This window comes from Callionymus lyra, chromosome 2 (assembly GCF_982586985.1).
Source record: "Callionymus lyra chromosome 2, fCalLyr1.hap1.1, whole genome shotgun sequence".
NCBI classification, from domain to species: Eukaryota; Metazoa; Chordata; class Actinopteri; order Syngnathiformes; family Callionymidae; genus Callionymus; species Callionymus lyra.
In genome coordinates this window covers 23,944,795-23,970,959 of record NC_141819.1, presented here as the reverse complement: position 1 = coordinate 23,970,959, position 26,165 = coordinate 23,944,795, and the positions used below count along the sequence as shown (strand labels likewise).

At 38.1% G+C, this 26,165-nt stretch overlaps 1 protein-coding gene across 4 annotated transcripts in view; it reads left to right on the top strand.

Moving 5' to 3' along the window:
• ptprea (protein tyrosine phosphatase receptor type Ea) overlaps window positions 1–24,965 on the top strand; it is a 52,097-nt gene extending 27,132 nt beyond the window's left edge. The window contains exons 3-22 of one of the 4 annotated variants that reach the window (XM_087784227.1): window positions 11,573–11,650; window positions 12,555–12,651; window positions 13,000–13,073; window positions 15,033–15,077; window positions 15,687–15,823; window positions 16,768–16,858; window positions 17,172–17,248; window positions 17,792–17,828; window positions 17,919–18,016; window positions 18,207–18,326; window positions 18,446–18,609; window positions 18,697–18,832; window positions 18,897–19,046; window positions 19,682–19,775; window positions 19,844–19,920; window positions 19,991–20,125; window positions 20,200–20,325; window positions 21,429–21,580; window positions 21,646–21,781; window positions 22,690–24,965. In XM_087784227.1, the coding sequence (XP_087640353.1) occupies window positions 11,578–11,650; window positions 12,555–12,651; window positions 13,000–13,073; window positions 15,033–15,077; window positions 15,687–15,823; window positions 16,768–16,858; window positions 17,172–17,248; window positions 17,792–17,828; window positions 17,919–18,016; window positions 18,207–18,326; window positions 18,446–18,609; window positions 18,697–18,832; window positions 18,897–19,046; window positions 19,682–19,775; window positions 19,844–19,920; window positions 19,991–20,125; window positions 20,200–20,325; window positions 21,429–21,580; window positions 21,646–21,781; window positions 22,690–22,764 (2,094 nt within the window). In that variant the 5' untranslated portion in view covers window positions 11,573–11,577 and the 3' untranslated portion in view covers window positions 22,765–24,965. Of the gene's footprint in view, window positions 1–11,572; window positions 11,651–12,554; window positions 12,652–12,788; window positions 12,927–12,999; window positions 13,074–15,032; window positions 15,078–15,686; window positions 15,824–16,767; window positions 16,859–17,171; window positions 17,249–17,791; window positions 17,829–17,918; window positions 18,017–18,206; window positions 18,327–18,445; window positions 18,610–18,696; window positions 18,833–18,896; window positions 19,047–19,681; window positions 19,776–19,843; window positions 19,921–19,990; window positions 20,126–20,199; window positions 20,326–21,428; window positions 21,581–21,645; window positions 21,782–22,689 lie in introns of those variants that run through there. The other 3 variants (XM_087784228.1, XM_087784229.1, XM_087784230.1) reach the window with 3 other exon arrangements.
• Window positions 24,966–26,165: the final 1,200 nt, after the last annotated feature.

The window sequence follows — 26,165 nt, the reverse complement described above, 5'->3', positions numbered from 1 at the left end:
TGTACATCATCACACTGACATCATCACATGCCTAGAAGCACTGAGCGTAAACCAGCCAATCGACAGCTCCCCCATTCCACATATCTTGACCAATATCTTTAAATGTTGGCCGTGAATTTTATTACAATCTCACAATTTAATTCAATACCTTTTTCTTGAGCAACAATGTGATTAAAAATTGATTTTTCAATTCAAAACAATTGTATGCATAATGATTTCTGCTCTACTCTCTTCTACTTTCCAAGACATTGACACTTGTCTTTTTCATGTTCATTATGTTTTAACTTTCTATCCATGAGGTGACAGACCTGGAGCTTCCGTTACAAACAAACTTAAAATACAAACTTATTTCAGTTTTTTTTCATAACAGTTTCTCATGTTGAGGCTTCAAAACAAGATGGAGGTTTTTTCTGCCAAATCTTTCAGCCCTTCCCATTAGTGTTGCTTGGATGTCCCACTCATTTAGCATCCGACTGATATTCTTATGAACTTCTGATCTTGCCAGTGTGTTTTTTTTTGTGTACCTCTGTTGTGTTGCTCGCTGGCGACGAGAGTGAGCTACATCAGGAAAACTTGGCAAAGGTGTGAACGATCTGTCGCACCACGAGGGTCCGAAGCCAATTCCAATTAATTCAATAGTCTGTTGCAGGCTTGTTATTCCATGCGAAATGACTCACCGACTTCTCCTGCTCATTTTGCTGCAGTACTCAATGGACTGAAGAAAAGTTTGAACTGTGAAACTAATTACTAATAACGTATAACTAAACTTATAACACTGATAGAAGTTTGAGTCTCATACATAGTTTCCATTTGTGGGCAGCAAGCAGTGAGACTCTTATAAGAAAACTTCGCTTAAACAACCTATGAATTATTCTGGAGCCGTAATGGGGGCGACTCTACATATTCAGTAGATAGTTAAGAGTACCATATGTCCCCCTGACACAGCAGTTTGTTCTAATTCCGCTAAATTCCTGTTGTCCCTCTGGACTACTGCGATCCATTTGAATAACATTAAAAGCGAGCTGCCTCCTCCCTGGTGGCTGTAATTCTTTCTAAAAAATCAAATACTCCAGACTGCAAATCTGAGTCAGCTGTTTTAAACCTGCATAGAAGGTTTTGGGAAAAAGCTCATTTAACTTTTAAAAAATAATACATTTAGATCTGTTTGAAAGACAAATGAAGAGATTTCATATTGATAATGGGTGAAGAAATAAATTATTAATAGATATTGATGGTGATCAGAATTATTAGTTGAACAAATTTTCTCGATGGTGCAGAACCAGATGTTCTTGCTCTTGTGTGCAGTGTGTTGTGCAAGTGTGTCTTGTGAGGCTACTGTGTCCTGCTGTCACATTGAGATCATTGCGAAATATATATTTCAAATGCTAAAAAAGATCAGATTTTATACATAGAATCAACACAATGAGGGTGTAAATGAGCAGCTTTGCCTGAACTCTGTCTTTTTTTAATCTTTACATAAAAAAAACCCTCTTTGGATAAGAGCTAGAAATTCTGGAATTCCAAGAGCTACATTTTGACAGTAGGTCTAGTAAGTTTGTTGTGGTTATATAAACTGTTTTACCAAAGACTCCTCCACACACTCACCTCCACCACATCTCTCACAGATGTACCTGCTCATCACTGAGAGCTCACAAGTGTCGCCTCCTCCATTCGCTCATTTTCCGCACAGCTGCTCGCCATTGTGCGGCCGATCGATGCCTCTGATTCCGGACATTACCGCGCTCGGATGGCACAGTATCACTGCTCCGGGTCATGAATAATTGAACGAGGGGACGAGGTGAATCCCAGAGGTGTCGGGAGGAGAGAGAGAGACGGATTCTTCTGTGTTCATCACTGTCAGGGCGGCGGCGCATTTGAGCGTCTGGACGTGTTGATACTCTCTGTGGGAGCGAGCTCCTCTGCCCACACACGTGTTGACCATGATGGAACACCAATGGAATTAGTTTTGGAAGTTGACCAGCACTGGCACATGTTGTTATCATTCATCCTGCCGTTTTTTTTGATCTAGCTTTGCACACTCGGCACATTTTGTTTGCTGATTTAAAGACCACAACACATACCAATATATCAACATATATACTTGACTACTATAAGAGTTACACTTGTATTTGTTTGTTTGTTGTCTTTATTAAGGGGGTCAAATAAAGGGATTTTTTGAGGGCCCTTTTGTCTATAAATTAGTGTCATAATAGGTGATTTTTGTTTTTGTAAAATCTGTTTCCTAGTGTTTGTTGTGTGAAAACCATGGCCACCTTGAAGTGGACCTTGATACTCTAATGAATCTTATAGTATTTGTTTATCATGTCTTGACTTACAGTAATTTATATAGACCGGATGTTTTATTTTCTAATAATTTAATTAAATGTAAAAAATGTCTTTTTACAGAAAGTCACACATAAACAAATACGGAAAAAAGGAAATAATTAAAGCAATATTAGGGAAATCAATAATGATCAAATAAATATCTCTAGATTATTCACAGAATAAATAGGGGAATAAATTATACTTTTTTTAAATTAAATAAACAATAACAAAAAAGGCCTGGTTTGCAAAATATCAAACACTTTGTCCCTAGAGTGTTAATATTTTTCAAACCAGACTTTCTTAGGGAGCCAAAAACATAGATAGTTGTAGAATACAACAACAAAAAACATACATTCTTGATCACTATTTATGTACTCTAAAAAATATTTTACCCCCTTAAAAGTAAAAAGTCCTGTCCTTTTGTTACGCACAAAAAAAAAAATCTAAATCTCAATTATTGCTCCTGGAGACGACCAAATTCCCTGCTGGTGGAAACTAAAATTGTAGGCAAATATCTGATCTGCATCTGTTCAATTGTGTCAATAAGAGTACATGAATTACTACATTAAAACAACTTCTTACCTCCATATCAATCTTAAAAATCATTAAAACAGCTTAAAAATAGTTTAATATCATTAATTTATTACATATGATACATAATATCCAACTTATTTTGATTCTCTTGAAGTGTTTTGGTGATTTAAGTCATTATTTACACCAGTGCTTTCAACACTATATATCAAGTTTCTTTTACTACGCTAATACAAACACTTGTACACAAAACTTCAGAAACAAATGTTTCAATTTTAACGACTAGAAATTGTGTCAACCAGATGCAGACGCACAACTGTGTCGCTTTGATATCTCTGGAAGATGCACTCGCTGTCATTGAAGTGGAGCTGACGCGGCACAGAGAAGCCGACGGGTCTCCAAGGTTATTACCACCAACATGGCGTCGGGGCGTCGCGGTAAGAAGGCCGGAATTGATTAATGACGATGCCAGGGAGCCGAGCAGGGGAGGGTGCAGTGGTGCAGTGGGAGAAGTGTTATGGAACAAGTTAACACACTCAGTGTGGCGGTGGCTCAACAACTTCTGCTGCACCAATGTTGCTTTGGATTATTGACAGAAACTCACCAGCACCGCAATGATCTGAGCTTTAAAAGTATTATTTGATCCTAAATGTTCATAGTAACTCTGTAGTAAATGTGTGTAGCCTTTCAAAACATTTGAGCTTTCATATATTTCTGGCTCTCATAAGATGCAATCCATTACTTTAGATCCATGCCAAGTTCATATAGCCTTGTTTAAATATTAACAAGATAGGAATGAATATTAGATGATCCATCACATGAATAGAACTCTTCTGAATAGTTTCAAACAAAGATCTAGATCACATTTTCAACTTGAAATTAAAAGACAGATGCAGATAAAAAAACAAGCATTAATAATGTTCCACATTCAAAACCTCGTTCAAGTCTGCAGCCTCATTTGTACAATACAGTTGTTTTTTAAAACATGACTATATGCTCCACACAAGCGGCTCAGGTGCACACCACCACACACTTTCACCTCAGGTGTCCTTCAGGGGAAAATCCCACTTGAATACTCTGTAAAGTTTACAGAAAGAGGGAGCCTTGTGTTGGGCATGAGGTCACCGCTCCAGCATGAGTGTTAATTGAGGTTAACATGGAGGCCGTTTCTGCTGTTTCTCACGGGTCAGCGCTCGTGCTCCCTCAAAGAGCCTCCTTCCTTAAATGTCACGGACCACTGCTGTGCGAGCTGCTGCTGAAACAAAGTGACATGTGATCACAACTGTTTTCCTGAAGAGCTGTCGCAGAGGAGGGGGATGTTTGTGTAACTGTACCGTTTTTTCACTTTCTCTTACTTACCCTTCTCCGCCTTCTCTCCCCCATTTGTCTACACTAAGTCTGGTTCTGCTCAAGGTTTCTGCTTGTTCAAAATAACCTTTTTCTTGCCAGTGTCGCTCATTGTAGTTTTCTAAGACCTGTTTTTTTCTCATCCGCCACATTTTGTAGCTCCGACCTTTGAGATAACTCTTTTATTTTGGCACTTCAAATACATTGAAATTGAATTCAGATTCTGACTTTGCATCAAGGAGCTTTGAGATGTGAAGGCGAGGTCAGCATGTTGTCTTTGCGTAGGTTGTCCTCGAAATTCTGATCCGTCTAGACTAGAACCAGAACTTTTTATGCTTGAGCAGATGCGACGGCTACACACACACATGGAAAAGGGTCAGTGGTTGAACTTTGAATTTGGCAATCGGAGAGCAGCTCAGGGTCAATAGCTCATCCCTCTCATCCCTCCTGACAAAATTACCAGATGCTGCGACTTATGTGCACAATCTGGTCACATATGTGGAATGTTTTTGTGCGTCCTTAGACGAAACAAAATTGTTGTTCTTTAAATGTCACTGCACACATTTGACAGTGGTGTTTTCTATTAAAAACATAATCTTGTGAACTGTAAAAAGAAAAGATAATTTACAAATGTAAATTATAGAAGTTGTGCCCAGTTGGATGTCAAATTTAAATGTCAATCATATGAACTACAAATGTCTTTTGTTATGTACCCTATGTGGTTGATAATATCTCAGTGAAACATGTTGTAAAAAACTGACTGAACACACAACAAACACGTCATTTTCCAATGACTTTTTCTGAAAAAAGTTTTTGTTATTAATCAGGATGTTTGTACTGGATTGATCTACGAAACCAAAAATCTTTTAAGTAATTAAATATGTTTAGTGTTAAGTCTTTTAAATCTGTGGTACATGGTGGTCTAAGCAATGATTTGTAATACTTCAACCTGTGAGATTTAGTTGTGTTTTATATTATTATGATGGTATCAAATAAGCATAGAGAATCGTGTAAATTGGTAGGTACTGCTGTGGACTAAGAAAAACATACCAGTACCATAGTTTCATTAATAATGGTTTCTCTTCGTAATTGTTCCACAGTAGCCAGATAAACATCATACTTATTCATTAACTATTGTCCCTAAAATCCACTGATAAGCCTAGTCTGTCTTTACGCTTCAACCTTTTCCTACCATCCACCAGCTTACGTACACGTCTTACCAGGCAACACTTGTCTCCTGTCGGAGCTCATTTCTCTGTCTTATCCTTTAATTGGCCAGCGACTCATCATGGTCGATGTGTCTGTTTGTGTCCTTAATCGAGAGCTGGAGGAGGTTCACTGTGTCAACTATGATCGTGATTAAGAGAGTCAGGGGTGAACAAACAACAACAACAAGATGAAGTGACACTTTTCTATACCTCCTCCTTGATCAGCGTTCTTAACCCTTGTGTTGTCTCTGGTGAACGACCTCCCTGGTTTCCATAAATACATATGCAGTGATGGAGGTCGTTCACCTTAAGCCAGAGACAACACAAGGGATAAAACAAACACATTTGTTTTCAGCCACCAGGTCACCTTGACCCAGAGACGATACAAGGGATTCCTAAGACACATTTGTTTTCGGCCCCTGGATCACCTTGACCTAGAGACAACACAAGGGATCCCTAAGACACATTTGTTTTCGTCCCCTGGATCACCTTGACCTAGAGACAACAGAAGGGATACCTAAGAAACATTTGTTTTTGGCCCCTGGGTCACCTTGACCTAGAGACAACACAAGGGATCCCTAAGACACATTTGTTTTCGTCCCCTGGATCACCTTGACCTAGAGACAACAGAAGGGATCCCTAAGACACATTTGTTTTCGTCCCCTGGATCACCTTGACCTAGAGACAACAGAAGGGATACCTAAGAAACATTTGTTTTTGGCCCCTGGGTCACCTTAACCTAGAGGCAACAGAAGGGATATCTAAGACCCATTTGTTTTCGGCCCCTGGGTCACCTTAACCTAGAGGCAACAGAAGGGATATCTAAGACCCATTTGTTTTCGGCCCCTGGGTCACCTTAACCTAGAGGCAACAGAAGGGATACCTAAAACCCATTTGTTTTCGGCCACCGGGTCACCTTGACCTAGAGACAACAGAAGGGATACCTAAGACACATTTGTTTTCGGCCCCTGGGTCACCTTGACCTAGAGACAACAGAAGGGATATCTAAGACACATTTGTTTTTGGCTACCGGGTCACCTTGACCTAGAGACAACAGAAGGGATATCTAAGACCCATTTGTTTTTGGCTACCGGGTCACCTTGACCTAGAGACAACAGAAGGGATATCTAAGATACATTTGTTTTTGGCTACCGGGTCACCTTGACCTAGAGACAACAGAAGGCATAGCTAAGACACATTTGTTTTCGGCCCCCGGGTCACCTTGACCTAGAGACAGAAGAAGGGATATCTAAGACACATTTGTTTTCGGCCCCCGGGTCACCTTGACCTAGAGACAACAGAAGGGATACCTAAGACACATTTGTTTTCGGCCCCTGGGTCACCTTGACCTAGAGACAACAGAAGGGATATCTAAGACACATTTGTTTTTGGCTACCGGGTCACCTTGACCTAGAGACAACAGAAGGGATATCTAAGACCCATTTGTTTTTGGCTACCGGGTCACCTTGACCTAGAGACAACAGAAGGGATATCTAAGATACATTTGTTTTTGGCTACCGGGTCACCTTGACCTAGAGACAACAGATGGCATAGCTAAGACACATTTGTTTTCGGCCCCCGGGTCACCTTGACCTAGAGACAGAAGAAGGGATATCTAAGACACATTTGTTTTCGGCCCCCGGGTCACCTTGACCTAGAGACAACAGAAGGGATACCTAAGACACATTTGTTTTCGGCCCCCGGGTAACCTTGACCTAGAGACAACAGAAGGGATACCTAAGAGACATTTTGTTTTTGGCCACCGGGTCACCATGACCCAAAGGCAACACAAGGGTTAAGATGAACTTGTTATCTTAAAAAAAAAAATCAACATATTGAATTAATTCATTTGATTGTTACATGATAATGTTTTTATTATTTAAATCGTATTGTAAAATTTGAATTATTGTGGATGACAATCAGCTCATTGCACTACACACACCGATGTACCGCCTTAATACAGTAACCTTCACTGCAGCTCCTCGTGAGGGTGAAGTATCTTCAAATAATTCATGGATCCAGACGGTAAATCAGAAGTCGCCATAATTAAATCACATGTTTGCTGAAAATATTTAATTAAAAAAATCAATTCTAAGATGATCATATAATCTTGAACCTGTTTTAAGACGGTTTTAATTCTCCAGTAGAGCTTGTTTGTCACTTGGTGAGGTGTGTAGGTGTTTAAGTTTGTCATCGGCGTGAGTCACACATGTGGACCTGAGGCTGAGGTCAAGTTTGTGACTTGATCCGTGGTATGACTGTCCAGCAGAAACAATGGAGAGACAAGTGTAGCACCAGCAACAGCCTTAAATCCACAATGAAGAAATAACAGGAAGTAAAAATGATGGTAAATGATACTCAGTGGTCTAAGTAATACTCTTTGTAATGCAAACACACACACACACACACACACACACACACACACACACACACACACACACACACACACACACACACACACACACACACACACACACACACACCAGGGACTCACAACACGTACACACAAGTGTCAGTGTGGTTGGCTAGGACAACATTGTTCCCTGAGGCGAGCGTCTCCTATCAGTGGAAGTACACATGCCCTGACTACTTCCCCCGAGCTGACTTCTCCCATGACCTGCTCCCATTCTGAGAGTCATGGCTGCTGACAACAGAAGAGGACAGCCACAGACGCCACAGACGCCACAGACGCCACTGACACACCCGAGATCCGAAGACTGACCTGAGCTCAAACGCCATAATGAACCCAGAAATCTTATTCAGGTTTATGCCGACTTGGCAGAACCTGAGAGGAGGACCGGAGATGCTCGAGGGAATAAGAGGCTCGATGATCAACGTTTCCACTGGAAAGAAATTGGCGGAAATTGTAGTTTAATCTGAGATGTGGGAAAGGTCAAACTCAAGGATAGATAATGACCACGAGGTTTGTGTGGAAGAGAAAAGAAACGCCAACGTGGGGGAAGTTAATACCAAATGTCATCTTTTCTTGTTTATTTCCTAGAAATAATCTCTTCACTGTTTCCTGGCCCTGCACCAGGACATCCTCTTAGTTGGAATTAGAGCTGCAACTATTTGTAAACCTTGGTAAAGAATTCAATAATTGTTGCCAGTAGTGTTTTTCCTCGTGCAAAATGCATGAAATATTTTGATACAAGACTAGTCGTTAATTCAGAGACAAATCTACTATTTAAAGATGTGTTAGTTGCAGTCCTAGTTGTAATAGAATGTGGCCCACATTATCTTTTGTGAAGGGAAGTCACACCAAAAAAGAAGAGACAAAGAAAATAAGTTTTAAATAAGTTTTTTTTTTTTATGGAATAATTTAAAACAAAAAAATATGAACAAGGAAAATATAAAAACAAACTTCAAATGCAAAAGATCAAGTAAATTGTGTTGTGACATTATATAAATAATCTTAACAAGCTTAATTTGTAACTTTATTTTATAGTATTTCCTGAGGTTTGAATTAAATTGTGAAAAAAAATGTATTCAAACTTTCAAAACAAAAAAGCACATATGAACTGAAATGTCATTAAAAAATGTTTTTTAAGTTGAACAACAAATAAATGAAACAAAATAAACTATTTTTTGTAATCAGTCTCATATTTTTACTTTAAAAGGCAACTAATGTGAAAAACCAGCTCCGAAGTTATTACTTTATTAAGTTCTCCCCTGTCTGAAATAACAGCAAACGAGAGGTTATGAGAGCAGAGTCCATTATGACATAATAATGGCTTCACTCCTCCTCCAGCCAACTGTAATCACACCCCCTTTGTTTAAACAACAAGTCCTAGTCCAAGATGCTTGACCAATCACAGCAGAGAAGGCATGGTTATTGTAAACAAGATTTCATCTCTAGAAAAGTGTTTTCAGTGGGCGGGCCTTAAGCACATTTTCTAATGTAAATATTTCAATGAAAAGAGAGTTTTGTCCAAACAGACACATACTGATGATACAATAGAGTCCAACATATATTTAAGACACACTTAAATCAACACATTAGTTGATCTTTAGTTGTTGTTTTGTTATTTTAAGACAGTCAGATTTGAGCCTAAAGTGAGGTTTCGATTGTGAATTCTCACTTCATTACGCTCAAAGAATTTGCTCACATTGCCTTGAATTCCTGGAGGTTCACAGTGTTTAAACATCCCGTCTCTTCCAGGCGAGTGACATTTGCAACTTTGAACAGGGCTAAAGAGGAGGAAGGAGCAGAGCGGGGGGTAAGAAAGAGGGGGGAGTCACCCCGCCTCTCATTAGAATCCTCTCGCCAGTCTCCTCGTGAAGCCGGCGGCTGACATGTCAGAGTTTATTAATCGTTCCGAGAAGTATTATTGACCCGGGCCCTCTGCCCTTGCTGCAGTCGGTCGCCCCGCCGCCTCCTCGCTCCTGGCCACTGCGGCTCCTCACACAAGAGTCTTCATTCAGGGTTGTTTTTTTTCAAGCCTCCGCCGCAGCTGCAGCAAACACACCTGCAGGAGGCGGCGGAGTCACCGAGCGGAACACTGGACTCCAGGGAGTATCGGTTTTTACCAGCCACTTAAAAAAAGATAAGAACTCTTCCAATCAATAGCAAGTGACATCTCCTCTGAACGCTTGAACAATGGCATCGATCGCAGCTCCTCGATCCTCATCTGTATTCTGGTCTGCTTGTGAAGTGGTTTCATTAGTTCAGGAAACATCTGGAGGAACTACTACAGTTTCTGTTTCTATATACAACTCTATGAAGAAATACAAGTTCCATAAAATACCTTCAAATGTCCTTTTAAACTTATTTCTCTAACGTGTTTGTCTTATTTGACTTCTTATTGTATTTCTATATGTCATCAAATCCTTCAGAATAATTATATTTTTCTATAGAAGTCATACAGGAAATGTACAGTATCAATAACCAGTGTGTAAGAATCAACATGTTACTCTTTACTAACTGAAGCCAACAATACAATAAAACAATATATATATATATATATATATATATATATATATATATACCTGTATGCATCCTCCCCACTGGAAGTTCTCTGAATCATTTCTGGATTGTATTCATACTGCTTTCATGCTTCTGGGTTTTCTTTTCAATGAACGATGGAGGAAACGTTTACTTAGCAGGTTAGGATTCACATGCTGTGCAATGGCTCCTCCTTGTGGTGTTCCGTGGCATTACAGTACTCAATCTTTATCGATGTTGTGTTTATAGGTCACATGACACCTGAGTCCGTCCCACCTACCACAGGGCAGGGACAGACTCGCCAGTTTATGGCAAGAAATTTAAAATATAAGTAAGTCATTTGTATTTATAGAGCGCTTTTCCAGACCAGGGTCACAAAGCGCTTACAACACAGGAGTCTCAGAAAATCAAGTAAAAGCCTGAACAAATAAGAAAGTCTCAAGATGTTTCTTGAAGGAGTCAGTAGATCCATCGAACACAGAGGGAGAGGAAGATCGTTCCAAAACCTTTACCTTGAACCCTGAGTTTATTATAATGAGGAAATAAATGATTGATTGATGGCTGTAACTTTATTCTTCTCTTATCGGAAAAATATGAGTCGTTTCAGTTGTTCACACAAAAAATATTGAAAATATATTCACACTATATTAGGCCAAACAGTACACATATATTGAAACACTATATACATTATGAATGAAACATTTTTTTAAATGTTTTAATTTTTATTAAATTATTTCTTTAGGAGACACTAACTGTTACTCATCTTAGTTCACGTGTGTGGAGTTTAGAGACAAAGTCTGGGAGGTCAGCCTTCCTTTATCCTGGCAGCTTTGAATAGGGAGAGACCCTGGGGCGGACCCAGGACATGTTAGCAAAGTGTCTGAAAGTATTGGATAACTTGAACGATAATTGATGGAGTCTTTAACTCTAATGTTTTCCCCCACGATTTCTTCATACATACGCGGATGTACTAAATAGATATTCATAACATGACAGTCACTATAGCAGGAAATGAGTTTTGTTGTTTCCACGGTGACCTCATGACCTTTAGCATTCATTGGCAGATGATTCATAAACATGTCTCTGATCCGTCAATGGCTGTTGTTTGACCTGAATGGTGATATTCTCCGTCCTCCGTCTTCCCAGGACTGCTGTCCATGAGAACACGTCTGGCTCTAAATGAAATAATTCTCCTCCTGATGTTGTTTTTCCGCAGTCACAATGGTCCCACTTCTGTTCCTAGTGGCAACAACTGCGTCGTCCAACTCCAGCAGTAACGGCAACCACACAAAAGGTGAGGACAATGAACCGAATGTCTCACCGTCGCTGTCGTGACGACGATGATGATGATGGTTTCTGCTGCGTGTGCATCTGCCAGATAATAGTGGTTTTGAGGAGTGTGTTAGTGCGGATGACAGGAGGTTCTGAGCGGGTCCGGGACGATCATTTTCAGATTATTGTGCGTCTGCGGGCGCGAGCTAATGATGGTGTGGCTGTCTTTCTGCAGACGTCTGTCATCCAATCTTCTGAGGTGTTGCTTGAATTAAAATGTCAACCTATACGTGAAAACATCAAGACAATTATTTCTCTTTATAAATGTCAACATAGATTCAGTCTTTTGAATAACGCTCTGCAAAGTTGTTGTGAAAATTTTTATATTTAAAATAAAAAACAAAGTTTTTAGTTAAAGGAATCCTTGATATGAGGAAACACGTTTTTTTAGTTTCCAATAAAAAAAATTAAAAAACAGAATGAAACTAGAGTATTAAAAGTATGGGAAACATACATTTTAAATCCAATATATTTAGTCAAATCTTCATGTAAACCCATTAAGTAATTAATATGTATCCTCTTAATATCCAACAATATAATAACTGAATATGAAAATGAAAACATGAAAATTAAAAAAATGCATAATATTAAGAAAAAATGTTTAACTACTATTAGATCAAGTTGTAAATACATAATATTTATTAAAACTACTAATAATTAGTGTTTAGTTAAACTTGACAATATATAAGAGTCTAAGAATAAAATTGTTATTTGTTATTAATTCATGAAAATAATGAGTTTTTAAATGAACAAGGGATAAATAAACCCAATAAATAACAAATATCTTCAATGTTAAATAAACGACAAACACAGAAAACATCATTCATAACAACCACGTGTTCGACTGCATCTCTGCTCCTCCTCAGAGGGAGTAACGACCACGAGTCGACACGTCCTGCCCACCGTCCTGGTTCTGTCGCTGCTGGTACTGATCATCGCCCTGCTGGCCTGGTACTTCCTCAGGTAGAGAAGCCCTTCTCTCCTCCTCCTCCTCCTCCTCCTCCTCCTCCTCCTCCTCCTCCTCCTCCTCCTCCTCCTCCTCCTCCTCAACAGCGTGACAAACACTTCCGCCTTTAGTCACTGAGGCGGAGTCAGGGAGGAAGTGCAGCGAGTCGACTCGTGCTCAGTTAGAAGTGAAGTCACTCTCAGAGCGGAGCTCAGATCACTTGTTGGATTTTAACACAGTCTTGCCACAACGTTCGTCTAATGAGAAAGAATAGTTTCTCAAACTTCAAATGGTGGGATGGACTCTATTTTATTTTGGGTTGATTGTGAGATTTTCATTTGTTTTCTTTCTTTCTTTCCGGGCAGGTTAAGAAACCAGAGGAAAGCGGCCGTCACAACAGGCGACAAGAAGATACCAAATGGCATCCTGGAGGAACAAGGTAACTTCACCACCATCTTAGAAACACAGTTGGATTCTAAGAAACATTGTGTTTGCAGTCAAGACTTCATGGACAAGTTGAAGTCAATAATTAATTTATGGGATTATGTTACTGAGTATTTAAACTTTAAGATTTAATAAATGTTGGTGATATTTTTAGTGGTGTTTGGTAATATATTTTTACGCCAGTAAATGCTGATTTCTTATAGAGAATAACACACTTCAAGAAACATCATCCAGGAGAGACTCTCTATGAAGGTATCATGTATGATGCGTTCAGGGCACATTGTTAAGACCTTACAGAACATAAGCTTCAATAAAAAGTTACTATGGTTTATAATCATGTTTAAAAACTTTTTAAAATATTTTGCTGATATGTACTTTGAAAGATTTAAGTCAAAAGACTGTCTTTTAATAACAATTTAATTACAAATAACATGTATTACAATCTGAAAAGATGTTCAGACCTACTGCTAGTGTTGATACTTAACTTAAAGCTCCAAAAGTCATCCTATATTGTATCATTATACTATTTCTAGAACTAAAATTACACTTTTGAGTCGGTAATACAGATTAAGTTGTAATACTTTAATTATAATGTGGCACTTTTGCATAAAAACAGATATAAATATAATGCTTTACTACTTATAATACATCGTGAACATTTCCTTCCCTTTTTATTTCATTGGTATTATTTTATTTTATTTTTATATTCTGTTACGCCACCACAACAAACTTGGGTTTACAACACTGGCAGTAAACGTTTTCTGCTTCTGTTAGTTGACATACATGATTTCAACTGTTATGACAACTTCTTAAAATACTCTGTAATATCTCATGGATGGGTCCTAATCTATTTTAAACATATTCCTATTCTTCTTAATCCTGTAAAATTCTTACGCATTTTACAAGAGACCTTATTTACTATATTTTCTTTACTGATAGATGAATGAAGTAGAACTGGACGAAGTGCCGAGAGAGTCTATAAGTGTCATGTGACCTCATCAGTTCAAGTTCAAGTTCTTTTATTGTCAAATATGTATGTATCGAGACATACAGCATAAATGAAATTATGGTCTTCTCTGACCCACGAAGCAAAACATGAATACGGTTGAAAGGACAATAATTAAGACATTCAAGAAAATAAATAAAAATAAATAACCAACAAAATGAAATAAATAATCAACAATACTTGTGAGATTGATGGACAGGGAGGGAGTTTAGTTTCATATGAAGTACTAAGAGAGACTTTCTGAAGTTACCAGGAAAATTTAAAAAAAGAAACGGACACAACAAAAGCCTTTATCTTGTTTTGTAAACAAAAAACACATGCTGTATTTGGCAACGGAGGCTTCGCAACATTGCAGTTACAGTGTTCTGACACAAGGGGAGCCAGTGGGAGCTCTCTCTTAAATCACGAAGGCCAAGACACAAGTGACAGCGTTACAAGCTTGTATTAATCAGAATACATCATTTAGCATCTTCATTATTCTGTTTATTCTCCAAACATTCTGCTACATGAAATTCTATTCCATCATTCTGCACTGAAGACGATCTAGTTAAAACCTTTGAGACAAATATGAAGGCGACAATGGAAATTATTTAAAACATACAGATTTTCCGACTCCTCCACTTCCACTCGTGACATTAGAGTTGAATTCCCCTCAATGAAGTGATACCAAAGAGAGTTTTCTTCATCTTGTCGTTTTGTCAGAGGTGTATTTCTTTTATCACATCCTTGACTGCAGATCTGTGGTTTACTTCGACTTCCTGTGGTTTAATGGTCTCTGAGCGCTGATACAGGGTTTAACCTACAAACTACCATCGACTTCAAACGTGTGTGCCGTTACTGGTTTGAAGTCGACACGACAAACTGTCGATCAAAGCTGTTGCACCGGTGCCGCACCTCCACGTGTACCACGAAGACCCTTGACCTTTGACCCTGTCTGATGTGTTTTAGATTTTGGATACAGCACTGAATCGGTTTACACTACAGTGCCTCCAGGTCAGGTACACTCGGTGCCGGTGTCAGGACCGTCGAACTAACACTCTCTCTCTCTCATGATGTGGGCGTGTCTGACCGAACGTGTGATCTGGTGATTCAACCAAATCTCTGCAGGGTTCTATGAGGGTTGTTAACATCTGGTGATATTCTCTCTCCTGGTTTATTGTCTTGGTTTACTACATGCAATATAACAATCAGACGTCAATGGAGAACAACAGATTTTCTCAGTAATTATTGTCTTGATGTCAAATCAAATTCTGTTTTTATTTAAAACTAATTATAATTCATCAGCATCAGAATAAACGCTTTCTGATTCTGAAATACTGAAAAAGATGGCAGAAACTGTACTAAAAAAAAACCTTAAATACAAAACCTAACAACCTTTCTCTACAATTCCTAACTTCTCATGGCGTCTCTACTGTGTAACATGGATGAAAATGTTCAGATAAAATTGCTAACAACCTCCAGAACTCAACAAGAAATAAATAAAATCGTGACTGAAGGAATGAAGAACTGAATGAATAGTTGTAGCAATGTTGTAATTACATGTCATTATTTGGTTTGGTGACTGGTCTCTTGCTGGGAAGATAACTTTGATGTTCCTCACAGAGCAACAGACGGTGGTTCTTCTGCCGAGATCCCCCTCGGCCTTAAAGACGTACCTTCCCTTAGCCGTGGAGAGTCTGGAGGACGAGTACCGGCTCCGGTCGGCCGACGATGGCAAACTCTTCCGGGAGGAGTACAACGTGAGTCAACTGTGGGACGATGTGTGACATAACATTATGACCGTCTAAACCTGTGGAATAGAAAGAATATGTTTCTTAATCTTTATGCACAAAGAAAAAAAACGAGTTTCTGAGCTAATATTTTTGGAACTTCTATAGATGCAGATCTATAAATTTTTTACGAACATATTTTCCTACTCAACAAGGAAATCTTCTATTTCTATCTGCTATTTAAAAAAATACTACCTTCTATGTGTCACCTTCCTGTGACAAACCATGACCTCACACGGGAAAATACCTCCTTCTACACTTGTGACTATGATACGAAGCAAACCGAGATTAAGAAACGAAATATCTGCTAATGTTTTTATTTATTCCATTTTTTTTAAACATCCTCTTACCAAATCTGATCATTCTGGCTCCTATGTTTGGATGTTTATAAAATGGAAGATATGTTTGTCCAAATCATCTAATACATTTTGAGTATGTGGAATTTATTTATTGTTTATTCTTTTATATATTTTATTGTTTCCTTTTTTTTTAGTAAGTATAACAGCTCCTTCGTCTCCATATCCTTTCAACTATTCTCTACATTTTTGCCGTAATCCATTTTTTATATCTTGTAATTGAAAGATTTCTCTAGAAACACACTTTTAAAACTGTGACCATTACGTTTCCTTTTCTACTGAATCTAAGAGTGACTGGTGTGTGTTGTGCCCAGTTTGAGAGAAGTGCAGGTCATGCTGAGAGGAAGATGGATGTATTGAAAGAACATTCTTTTGTTTTTTCGAGGGGAAGTGAAGTCAACAGAGCTGCTCAAAGTTACGCAGAAACCCGACTGTTCTTATGTCATGATTGTCGGACCGATACTGTTGAGGAATGTTTGGGTCGGATTTAACTTGTGTGTGTGGTGTGTGTGTGTGTGTGTGTGTGTGTGTGTGTGTGTGTGTGTGTGTGTCCGGCAGTCTCTGCCAGGAGGGAACGCTCACGGGACGTACGAGGAGGCCAACAAGGAAGACAACAAGGAGAAGAACAGATACCCTAACATCCTTCCCTGTGAGTGTACAACCTCTTCTATGCTTCGTAGATTTTCTGCCTGTATATTTTCATGTGTGAGTGTGTGTTGATAAGTTTCAAGTCTTTCCTAAAGAACGCAGATTTTTACTTGCATTACTATACTATGATTATTATGTGCTTAAATGACCCAACAAAACATTCTTGTCATCAATAATTGACTACAATATATACACATTTTCAATGATTAGATTTGCTTTTTCCATTCCATAGATAAACATGATTGTATATCTGTGGTTCTATCGTCATTTAAGTTCAAATTGTAGCTCTTTATTCAGGTGTGTTTTCTCCACAGACGATCACTCCAGAGTCGTGATCTCTCAGCTGGATGGAAACACCTGCACCGACTACATCAACGCTTCTTACATTGACGTGAGTTTTTTAGGAAAACAAAATAACGTAAAGAAAATAAATGTGTTTAGTGCTGGGAGTGCTGCACTTTTCTAACTCAAGTATTGCTATAATATTATATTTATATATCTATAAAACGCTATATAAATCACAATTATCAACCTAGCTAAACAAGCAACAAGAAAACCTATGTGGAGCTAACATCATGCTAACATGCTGACGTTTGATAAAATGCTTAACAATTAGTTTCATGATAAGTTTTAATATCCTCCATATTAATGCTTTATTGTTGGTTAATTCACAGCCAATGGTGTAAGAATATTGAAACTTCATTAATTTTATTTTATAGAGAATTAATATGTTGTTTTTTCCAAAGTTCATTAGCTCATTAGCGCTAACTAGTAGCTTAAACTAGTGCATTATTCGTCAAAGGACGCACCAAAATGCTTTTAAAGTGATTAATACTATTATTTTGTATGGAAACTTTTAATAACTATTGTGTTTTTTTTAATTATTTGAAGTGGGTTTTCTTTTTCATTTTTTTCATTTTATTTTGGACAACAGGGATTTACAGAGAAGAACAAGTTCATAGGAGCACAAGGTACTTTGATGCACAACCTGAGATGTTTATTTATTTATTTCACTTGTGTTTAAAGGATAATATGTGAATACTCTTTGTCTTTTCTCACAGGTCCAAAAGAAGAGACAGCGGCCGATTTCTGGAGGATGATTTGGGAACAGAAAGTAGTGACTGTTGTTATGTTGACAAATTTAAAAGAAAGAAAAGAAGTAAGTGGTTGATCATAATGTCTTTAGTTAAAGTTTAAATGAATCGTTTAAACATTGAAATAAATATTCCTAATCTCATGTGTGATGATATATGGATATTATATATTAATTATCTCTCTCAATCAGTGTGACTCGTCTCCTCTGAAGGAGTCAAGTCGGTTGAACGTTATCATTTGTTTTGTTCCCTCAGGACAAGTGTTACCAGTACTGGCCAGATCAGGGCTGCTGGACCTATGGCAACGTGAGGGTGGCTGTGGAGGACTTCACTGTTCTGGTGGATTACACCATCCGCAAGTTCTGCATACAATATGTGAGTTTGAAAGAACTACGTTGGTTCGCCGCAGACGTGCCTGAGGATTAAACTGATGCAAACAAGCTGTTTTAGGGAAGGGGGGACGTCACACTCACTGGTTCTGTGTTTTCCTGTAGCAAACCAATGATGCAGCAAAAACTCCCCGACTCCTCACTCAGCTCCACTTCACCAGCTGGCCAGATTTCGGGGTTCCCTTCTCTCCCATCGGCATGCTCAAGTTCCTGAAAAAGGTCAAAGCAGTCAATCCTCCCCAATCAGGGCCCATTCTGGTTCATTGCAGGTTAGATATAAGAAAATCATTGAACTTTCTGTCAGCATCATGAGTCACTGGATCTCACTGTGTCGACGTTTGCTTCGCCTCCTGCAGCGCTGGCGTCGGCAGGACTGGCACCTTCATCGTCATCGACGCCATGATCGACATGATGCACGCCGAGCAGAAAATCAACGTTTTTGGTTTTGTTGCTAAGATACGAGAACAGCGCTCGCAGCTCATACAGACGGACGTAAGTGGCTGGACGAACGGTCGTGTTCAAGATGTCGAATAAACTCACGTTCCTGTCGCCACAGATGCAGTACTCGTTCATCTACCAGGCTCTTCTGGAATACTACCTCTATGGGGACACGGAGCTGGACGTGTCGTCTCTGGAAGGACATTTACACAAACTGCACAACACCTTCACCGATGGTGATCGGGTTGGGCTTGAGGAGGAATTCAAGGTAAAGAAGTTCATATTTTTTATTAAATCGACTAACAATATGTTCCCTTGTACATGTTTTCTTACAGAATAGTCGACTATGAGCTGTAAATTAAAAACGGTTATGAAAGGTAGTCACAAGTCTGAGAGGAAGTGAAAGTGTGATTCATGATTGAAACTGTGAAAACATGAGTCAATAATTTTAATCTTTCTGTAACTTTCATATAATTGTAATTGTTTTAATGAAGGAATACAATTGTGTGTATATATATATATATAAATTGGTTGTAGATGCTGTATTTTCTCAATAAAACTCTCAAATAATAGTTAACATAAAGGCTATTTTAATTGATTATACTACTTATTTTGCAATTTTGTTTAATATCCAGATTAAGTGATAATCAAAGTAATGAACCTTCTACCAAAAACTTTTACTACTATCTTGACATTTTCTGTGTTTTTTTTATAATAACATTTACATTCTTTCATTGATAGCTTTGATAGTGTACTATTTATGTCTCTCATTTATGTTGTACTTTATCATTCGTCAAAAAAAATGACACAAAAGTAACTTAAAATACAGTAACTCAGGTAAAATATTTTTCTGTATCTTATGATTTGGTTGTGTGATGTTCTGACATGTTGCTGATTCGACAGAAACTCACAAACATGCGAATCATGAAGGAGAACATGAGGACAGGAAACCTGCCAGCAAACATGAAGAAGAACAGAGTTCTGCAAATTATTCCTTGTGAGTGTCGACATAATTCAACTTTAGACACTTGAAACCTCCAATTAATAGATTCTTCTTTTCTGCAGACGACTTTAACAGAGTCATTCTCTCCATGAGAAGAGGACAAGAGTTCACCGATTACATCAACGCGTCGTTTATAGACGTACGTTCAAATGTTTTCAGATACGGTGACGTAAGTGAAACAAGAGTCTCAATTTTCTCTTTGCCTTCAGGGATACAGGCAGAAAGACTACTTCATCGCCACCCAGGGGCCTCTTCCTCACACCGTGGAGGATTTCTGGAGAATGGTGTGGGAGTGGAAGTGTCACTCCATCGTCATGCTCACAGAGCTCCAGGAGAGGGAGCAGGTGAGCCGACAATATTCATTAGAATAACGTTTCTGCTTCAAACCTTTCATTTCAATCCTAAATATGGTTTGCAGGACAAGTGCTGTCAGTACTGGCCAGCTGAAGACTCCGACACTTACGGAGATTACAAAGTGGAGCTGAAGGGAGACACGTTGTGTGAAACGTTCAGTTTACGAGATTTGGTACTCACTTACTTACCGGTAAGAATGAGCTGAGCTTGCATTTATCATCAAACATCCTGTTTCAAAACAGCACTATGTAACATTTTGACATCATTATTGTTTTTTTTTCTTCACCTTTTCTTTAGTGTAGCTTTATTTTGAACAGTCATGATCACAGTGGAACTCTTAATGTTTTATTTAATGATATTCTTCACTACACAACCTAGTCTGGACGACCCACCTGGTGACCAACAAACTGGTGAACAACAGCGGGTCGGAGATAATATTTTATAGGAAGTAGTGAAAGTATTTTTGAACTAGCCAGGAAGGTAAAGTGACACAAGAGATCTTCTATCTTTTTTGTGAACCATAAAGGGTCCTCTACATTGAAATGACACTGTTCAGACACTAGGGGGAGCCAGAAACAATGTTATCAATCATGTGTAATGCTGTTTTAAGATAAAGCAGAAAATGACCGACAGAAAATGTTCTCTTAAATCAGAGAGGAATGTTACAGTGTTTAGTTATAATGTTCAATTATCTAATTACTGTGTATTCCAGAATTATTTACAAAAATATGAATACATGTCGTATTATTTATTATATTTAGAATAGATGATATTACATATGTATAGCAAGGGTGTCAAACAAGGGGTCAAAATGGACCAAATAAGGTTGTGAGATGAAAGAAATGTAATGTTATTGTAATTGTTCTCTTTCACTATCAAATTCAATTTATTCAACATCACTTACTTGTGTAATTGCTGACTTCCATAAACTCTGTTCCTTATCTTATCTTAAACACGGACGTCTTTAAATGTCACTATATCGACATGAACATGAATGAGTGTTGATCTTACGTCAACCATCCGGCCGGCAACATAATCCGAGTGTATCATATCTTATGTAAAGTAAACGTGTAAACGGAGACGCTCTAGAATCTAATAGAAGCATCCTTGAGCGATACGAGAGAAGGAAGGAGAAGATCAGGACTGAAGTTTGACGGATATTAAACGTCTCTTCCTTCCTCCTCCTGGAGAAGCACTTACTCGCCTGCAGCTTATTCACTTCTCGTCCATTACGCTCTCTTGAGCGACGACTAAATCATATTTGAGCCGTGATGATCCACCGTCTCCTCCAAGGAGAAGCAGACGAGGACGATCAGACACTTCCACTTCCACGGCTGGCCGGAGATTGGAATTCCGGCGGAGGGGAAGGGAATGATCGACATCATCGCGTCAGTGCAGAGGCAGCAGCAGCAGTCGGGGAACCATCCTATCGTGGTGCACTGCAGGTACGAATCAAATCACTCTCAACTTCCCTCCATCTGTGTGTGAAGCGTGACTTCTGCTGCTGCAGCGCCGGCGCCGGACGAACCGGTACGTTCATCTCGCTGAGCAACATCCTGGAGCGGGTCAAGGCTGAGGGTCTTCTGGACGTGTTCCAAACTGTGAAGAGTTTACGCATGCAGAGGCCTCACATGGTCCAGACTGTGGTGAGTGGAAAACAAAATCAACATAGTTTTGTACAACAAATACTGCTTTAATTTTGACAAAAATATATCATAAATAAAAAAACTATCAATAGAAAACTTCAAAGATGATTACATGGAAGTGAGTTGTTTTCTTTTTTAAACCATTTAACTTTAGTGTGACGCAAAAAAAGGTACATCCCAATTCTTAAAATATTTAAGAGACTCTTATTAATGTCCAGTTTGTATTTTATTCATTAAAATCAATAGAAAATGTATTATTTTATTCATTATATATTATTATACATATCTATTTGTTTTCAAATTTTTAAACCAAAATATGTCTAAAGCTTTAAAAGGCTCTAGAGTCGACTGTGTCTTCTCGTCCCCAGTCATCTCGCAGGATTTCACGGTTCCTTTAACTATAGCTAAAGGACATAATGACTGCTGCCATCTAGTGGCCAGAAGTTTAATTTCAACAAAAAAATGAACAAATGCCATGAATATTTGCATGTTAATTGTAATTTATTATTAAATTATTTTTATTTTAAATACACTTTAGTGAAATATAAACTATAAAAGAACTTTGATTAAAATAAAATAGGATTAAAAAACTTTCTGAACAACTTTATTTAATTTCTTTTTAAACAAATGAACACAGTAGTGTAGAATATCGATACAGTGTAATGAAGAATTTTTTTTATAATATATATCGGTATATGGGTATTTCTTACACTTTTTAAAAGGGCGATAACATTTTCTTCAAAAATCATATAGCTTGGCTCAGTGAAAATATACATTCAGCTAAACATTATTTATTTGTGAATAACAAATCCATAATTTTTTTTTGTGAATTTTAGGATAAAATGTTTGGTTCACTGTGTTTAGTTCAGCATATTTTCTACAGCATTGTCATTTTCTTCGCCCCACAGGAACAATACGACTTCTGCTATCGGGTGGTACAAGACTTTGTGGACATCTTCTCTGACTATGCCAATTTTAAATGACGACATTTGCCTTAAACCTGGTTTTTAACATTGTTTTTCTAAAAGCCGTCGTGTCTGTTCCCTCTCGTGTTCAAATGATCTATTTTGCTATGCACTCGTCCGAACATAAACTCCACCCTCGCTGTAATATATCGACTTTTAAATTGTAAAAAAGATAAATAATGTACATTCCCATCGTGTATTATAAGTATTTCGTCTTCAAGTGTAGTTTGAAACGTCGCTTTCGTTTGTATCATATTGTTTATTTGTGGTTTTAGAGTGACGGACATATATTGTAAATGTATTTATGAATCCATGACCACGTTCTGTTTCCAGATTGGATCATGTTTTGGTTTCTATAACCTTAAGTTACTGATGAGTTTCAATGGTGTCAATGTGAGAGTTGGAATGAGCACAGCCATGAACACGGGGATTATATTGTGACGCAGACGAAGATTCAAGGCCTGATTTACTAACTATCTTTTTTTTTTACAGTCTCTTGAGTTATGAAGACAATACAACATTCAGTCATATTTGATTGACCTTTAGATGGATAAATGTTTGTCGTCATTCATCTGAGTGCACAAGTGAACAGAGTAAATGAACAGCTGCAGCTCAGTGGACGAGAGCTGAAGCCCGGAAAGATCTTAGTAAATCACGTCTTGTCGTCTCCTGCGAACGCGACTGAATAAAAACCACCAGTTAGTGACTTTGAGTCACAGATACTCCACTTCATTTAAAAGCACACGGTCGGCTGAAGCCTAAACTCAAATGTCAGTTTCATGTGAATGCAGTACACGCTATAAAAGAGTGACACAGAGAAATGTACAGTCCTTCAGCTGAATGAGGAGCTTCAAAGCCAAAACACGCCAGATTGTCTTAGTCCAAATATATCTAAAAGAAAAGCTTCAGCTATAACAGAACATTAATCGACTAACCCTCAAGAGAGTGTTTTGTATTTGTAAGAAAGAAGCACATCAGAGTGGACGCTTCACTCCTCACCCCGTCCTTTGAAATCTCTCTTTCTCTCTCTCTCTCTCTCTCTCTCTCTCTCCCTCTCTCTCTTTCTCTCTTTCTCTCTTTCTATCTTTCTCTCTCTCTCTCTTTCTGTCTTATTCTTTTATGGATTCTCAGTGTCTTTGAAAAGTTGCAATATTAAATTCAACTGAAAAATCCTTTTTTTTGTCTGGGTTTCTACAACACACCGTTGATGACTCGCCTCTCAGACTTATTTCCAGGGATGTTATTATATCAGTTGCTACAGGGTTGAGAGTAGATTTTAAAGTTTGTTAACCTTCTGAAAGAAACACAGTTCTTGATGTCATGGGTGACTTTTATGAAAATATATTCTTGTTTAAAATCACAACTTTAACATAAAAAAATGACATGTTAAATGTAAGAATATTTATTTATAAATCAATACAACAATATGTTTTCTCACTCATCATTTTATTTAATGTGATTCAATGAAGTCGAATTTGTTCAACCATGTAAAATGTGACATAAATTTGCTAAATCTTTTTTTTTTTCATGCGTGTATGAATATATATGGAATTTATTTGTTAACATACTAAGTTTCAGGTTTACATTTGTACATTTGTTTAGTCCTCAAACAACGATATTGTTTCTAAAAAGAATCCGTGTTTAAAAGCTTTAATACATTCTTGAGTTGGCTGGGAAGTCAAAAACATTTTTTTACGAAACTTATATGTACTTATTTCAATGTTGCGGTTACAAGCCGGTAGGGGGCAGTGTTCTTCCATTGAATGCTGCTCTTTTTCTTTAATCTGTGGTTCATCTGTCAGTGTTGCTTTATTTTTAATTCCTACGCCACAGTGATTTAAAAGAGCCTCATCCAAATATTTTCTTTCTTTCTTTCATGCTATTAGTGTGGACTGTCCATCACTTCTTTGGTGAAGCAGCAACAACCACCAACATGATACAATAAAACGTCAAAACATTAAAAACACCCAGTCCTGGTTGTCAATGAATTAATAAGCAATGTTGTGGTAAAAGTGAAGCTAATGAACTGCAATATAATGCACTGTCGGTGTTCGGAGAAGTTGGTATCATCTGTTTCCGTCAAACAATCAGGTTCCTCATCAAGTCACAAAAAGCCCCATTGTTGAAATTTCCACTTCCTCATGGACGTGTCGCCATGGTTACCGTGTATCCATAAAGGAGTCGTATGAATTATGCATTAAACCTATGTCTTATTTTGACTCTCACAAGGCTGCTTCTCTTCTGTTCTGGAACATTTGTGTTATTTATGATCCAGGCTGTACTCTGACCCCTGCTGGGGAGGGATCCGTGGTGCGGCGTCAATATTTCACGAGGAATGTTTGTCCAACAAGTTCTGCTCGGTTGACCAGCAAGTGTTTATCAACCTGGTACGTTTGACTCCCATCTGTATCTGTTGCTTCTTCTCTCGGTGCAGCTCTTAACCCCCGAGGCATTTGTTACTGGGAGAAAAAACGATCTTTGTTACTTCTGTTTCTGATTATTACTGTCTGAATGTTGTTTTGTTTTAAAAAAAAAAAAGCTGGTTTTAGTAACATGAGCGTGTGACTCTTGACACATCAAGACACTCATTTCAGTCAAGTTTACCCAAAAAATAAACCTAAAAACTAGTGGGAAAATGTTTTCATATGAAGGCTAGTCCATGAATTTGATGCCCACATTAAACCAGTTCGTAATACAAAAATTACCTCCGTCTTAATGCATCTTTTAACCATCGTTTGTCCATCTTTGACCCAAATCCTGATCTCACCACAAGTACTTGGATCTACTTTGACATCATATTAAAAGGCTTTTTTCTGGTCAAATCCTTTTTTTTTCTTTTTTTTAACATAACCATTAGCATGATAGTGCCTACCTGCTATATCTAATGTCAGTTATGGTCTGTAAAGTTTCTACAAAGACATTTTTCAAAGTATTTTCTTAACACGTTACTTAAATATGTACCATCGTTGAAGGTTAAAAAAAAGGGATCAACAAACCTGTGAATGAGTATTTCTTCTCACGGGAGAGTTTGTTGGAACTTAGATAAGAAGAAGGTTTACATTTGTGGTGTTCATCACATGTACAGATGTGCTTATCTTTCATTCTCTGGTCATCGTCAGCCTTTAAACAAACACCGGCTCCTCCTGTACATTAACGTTGGGATCGTTTAGATCTATTTCTCTGCAATCGTTTGCATCAGCCTGCGAAGCCTCGTATATATAATCCAGCAGGCCTTGTTGAGTTTCTCTTAAATTGATGATGGTGAATAAGAAGTTCTCTGTTTCAGACACGGGAAGGAAACAAAACAAGGAAGTACCAGAATAAAACAGGAACCTGCTTTTAGCGTCTTGAGGACATGCTGACACCCTCGTAGACTTTAGAAGTCTGGGGTTCATCCCAGCGACACTCTGGACATCACA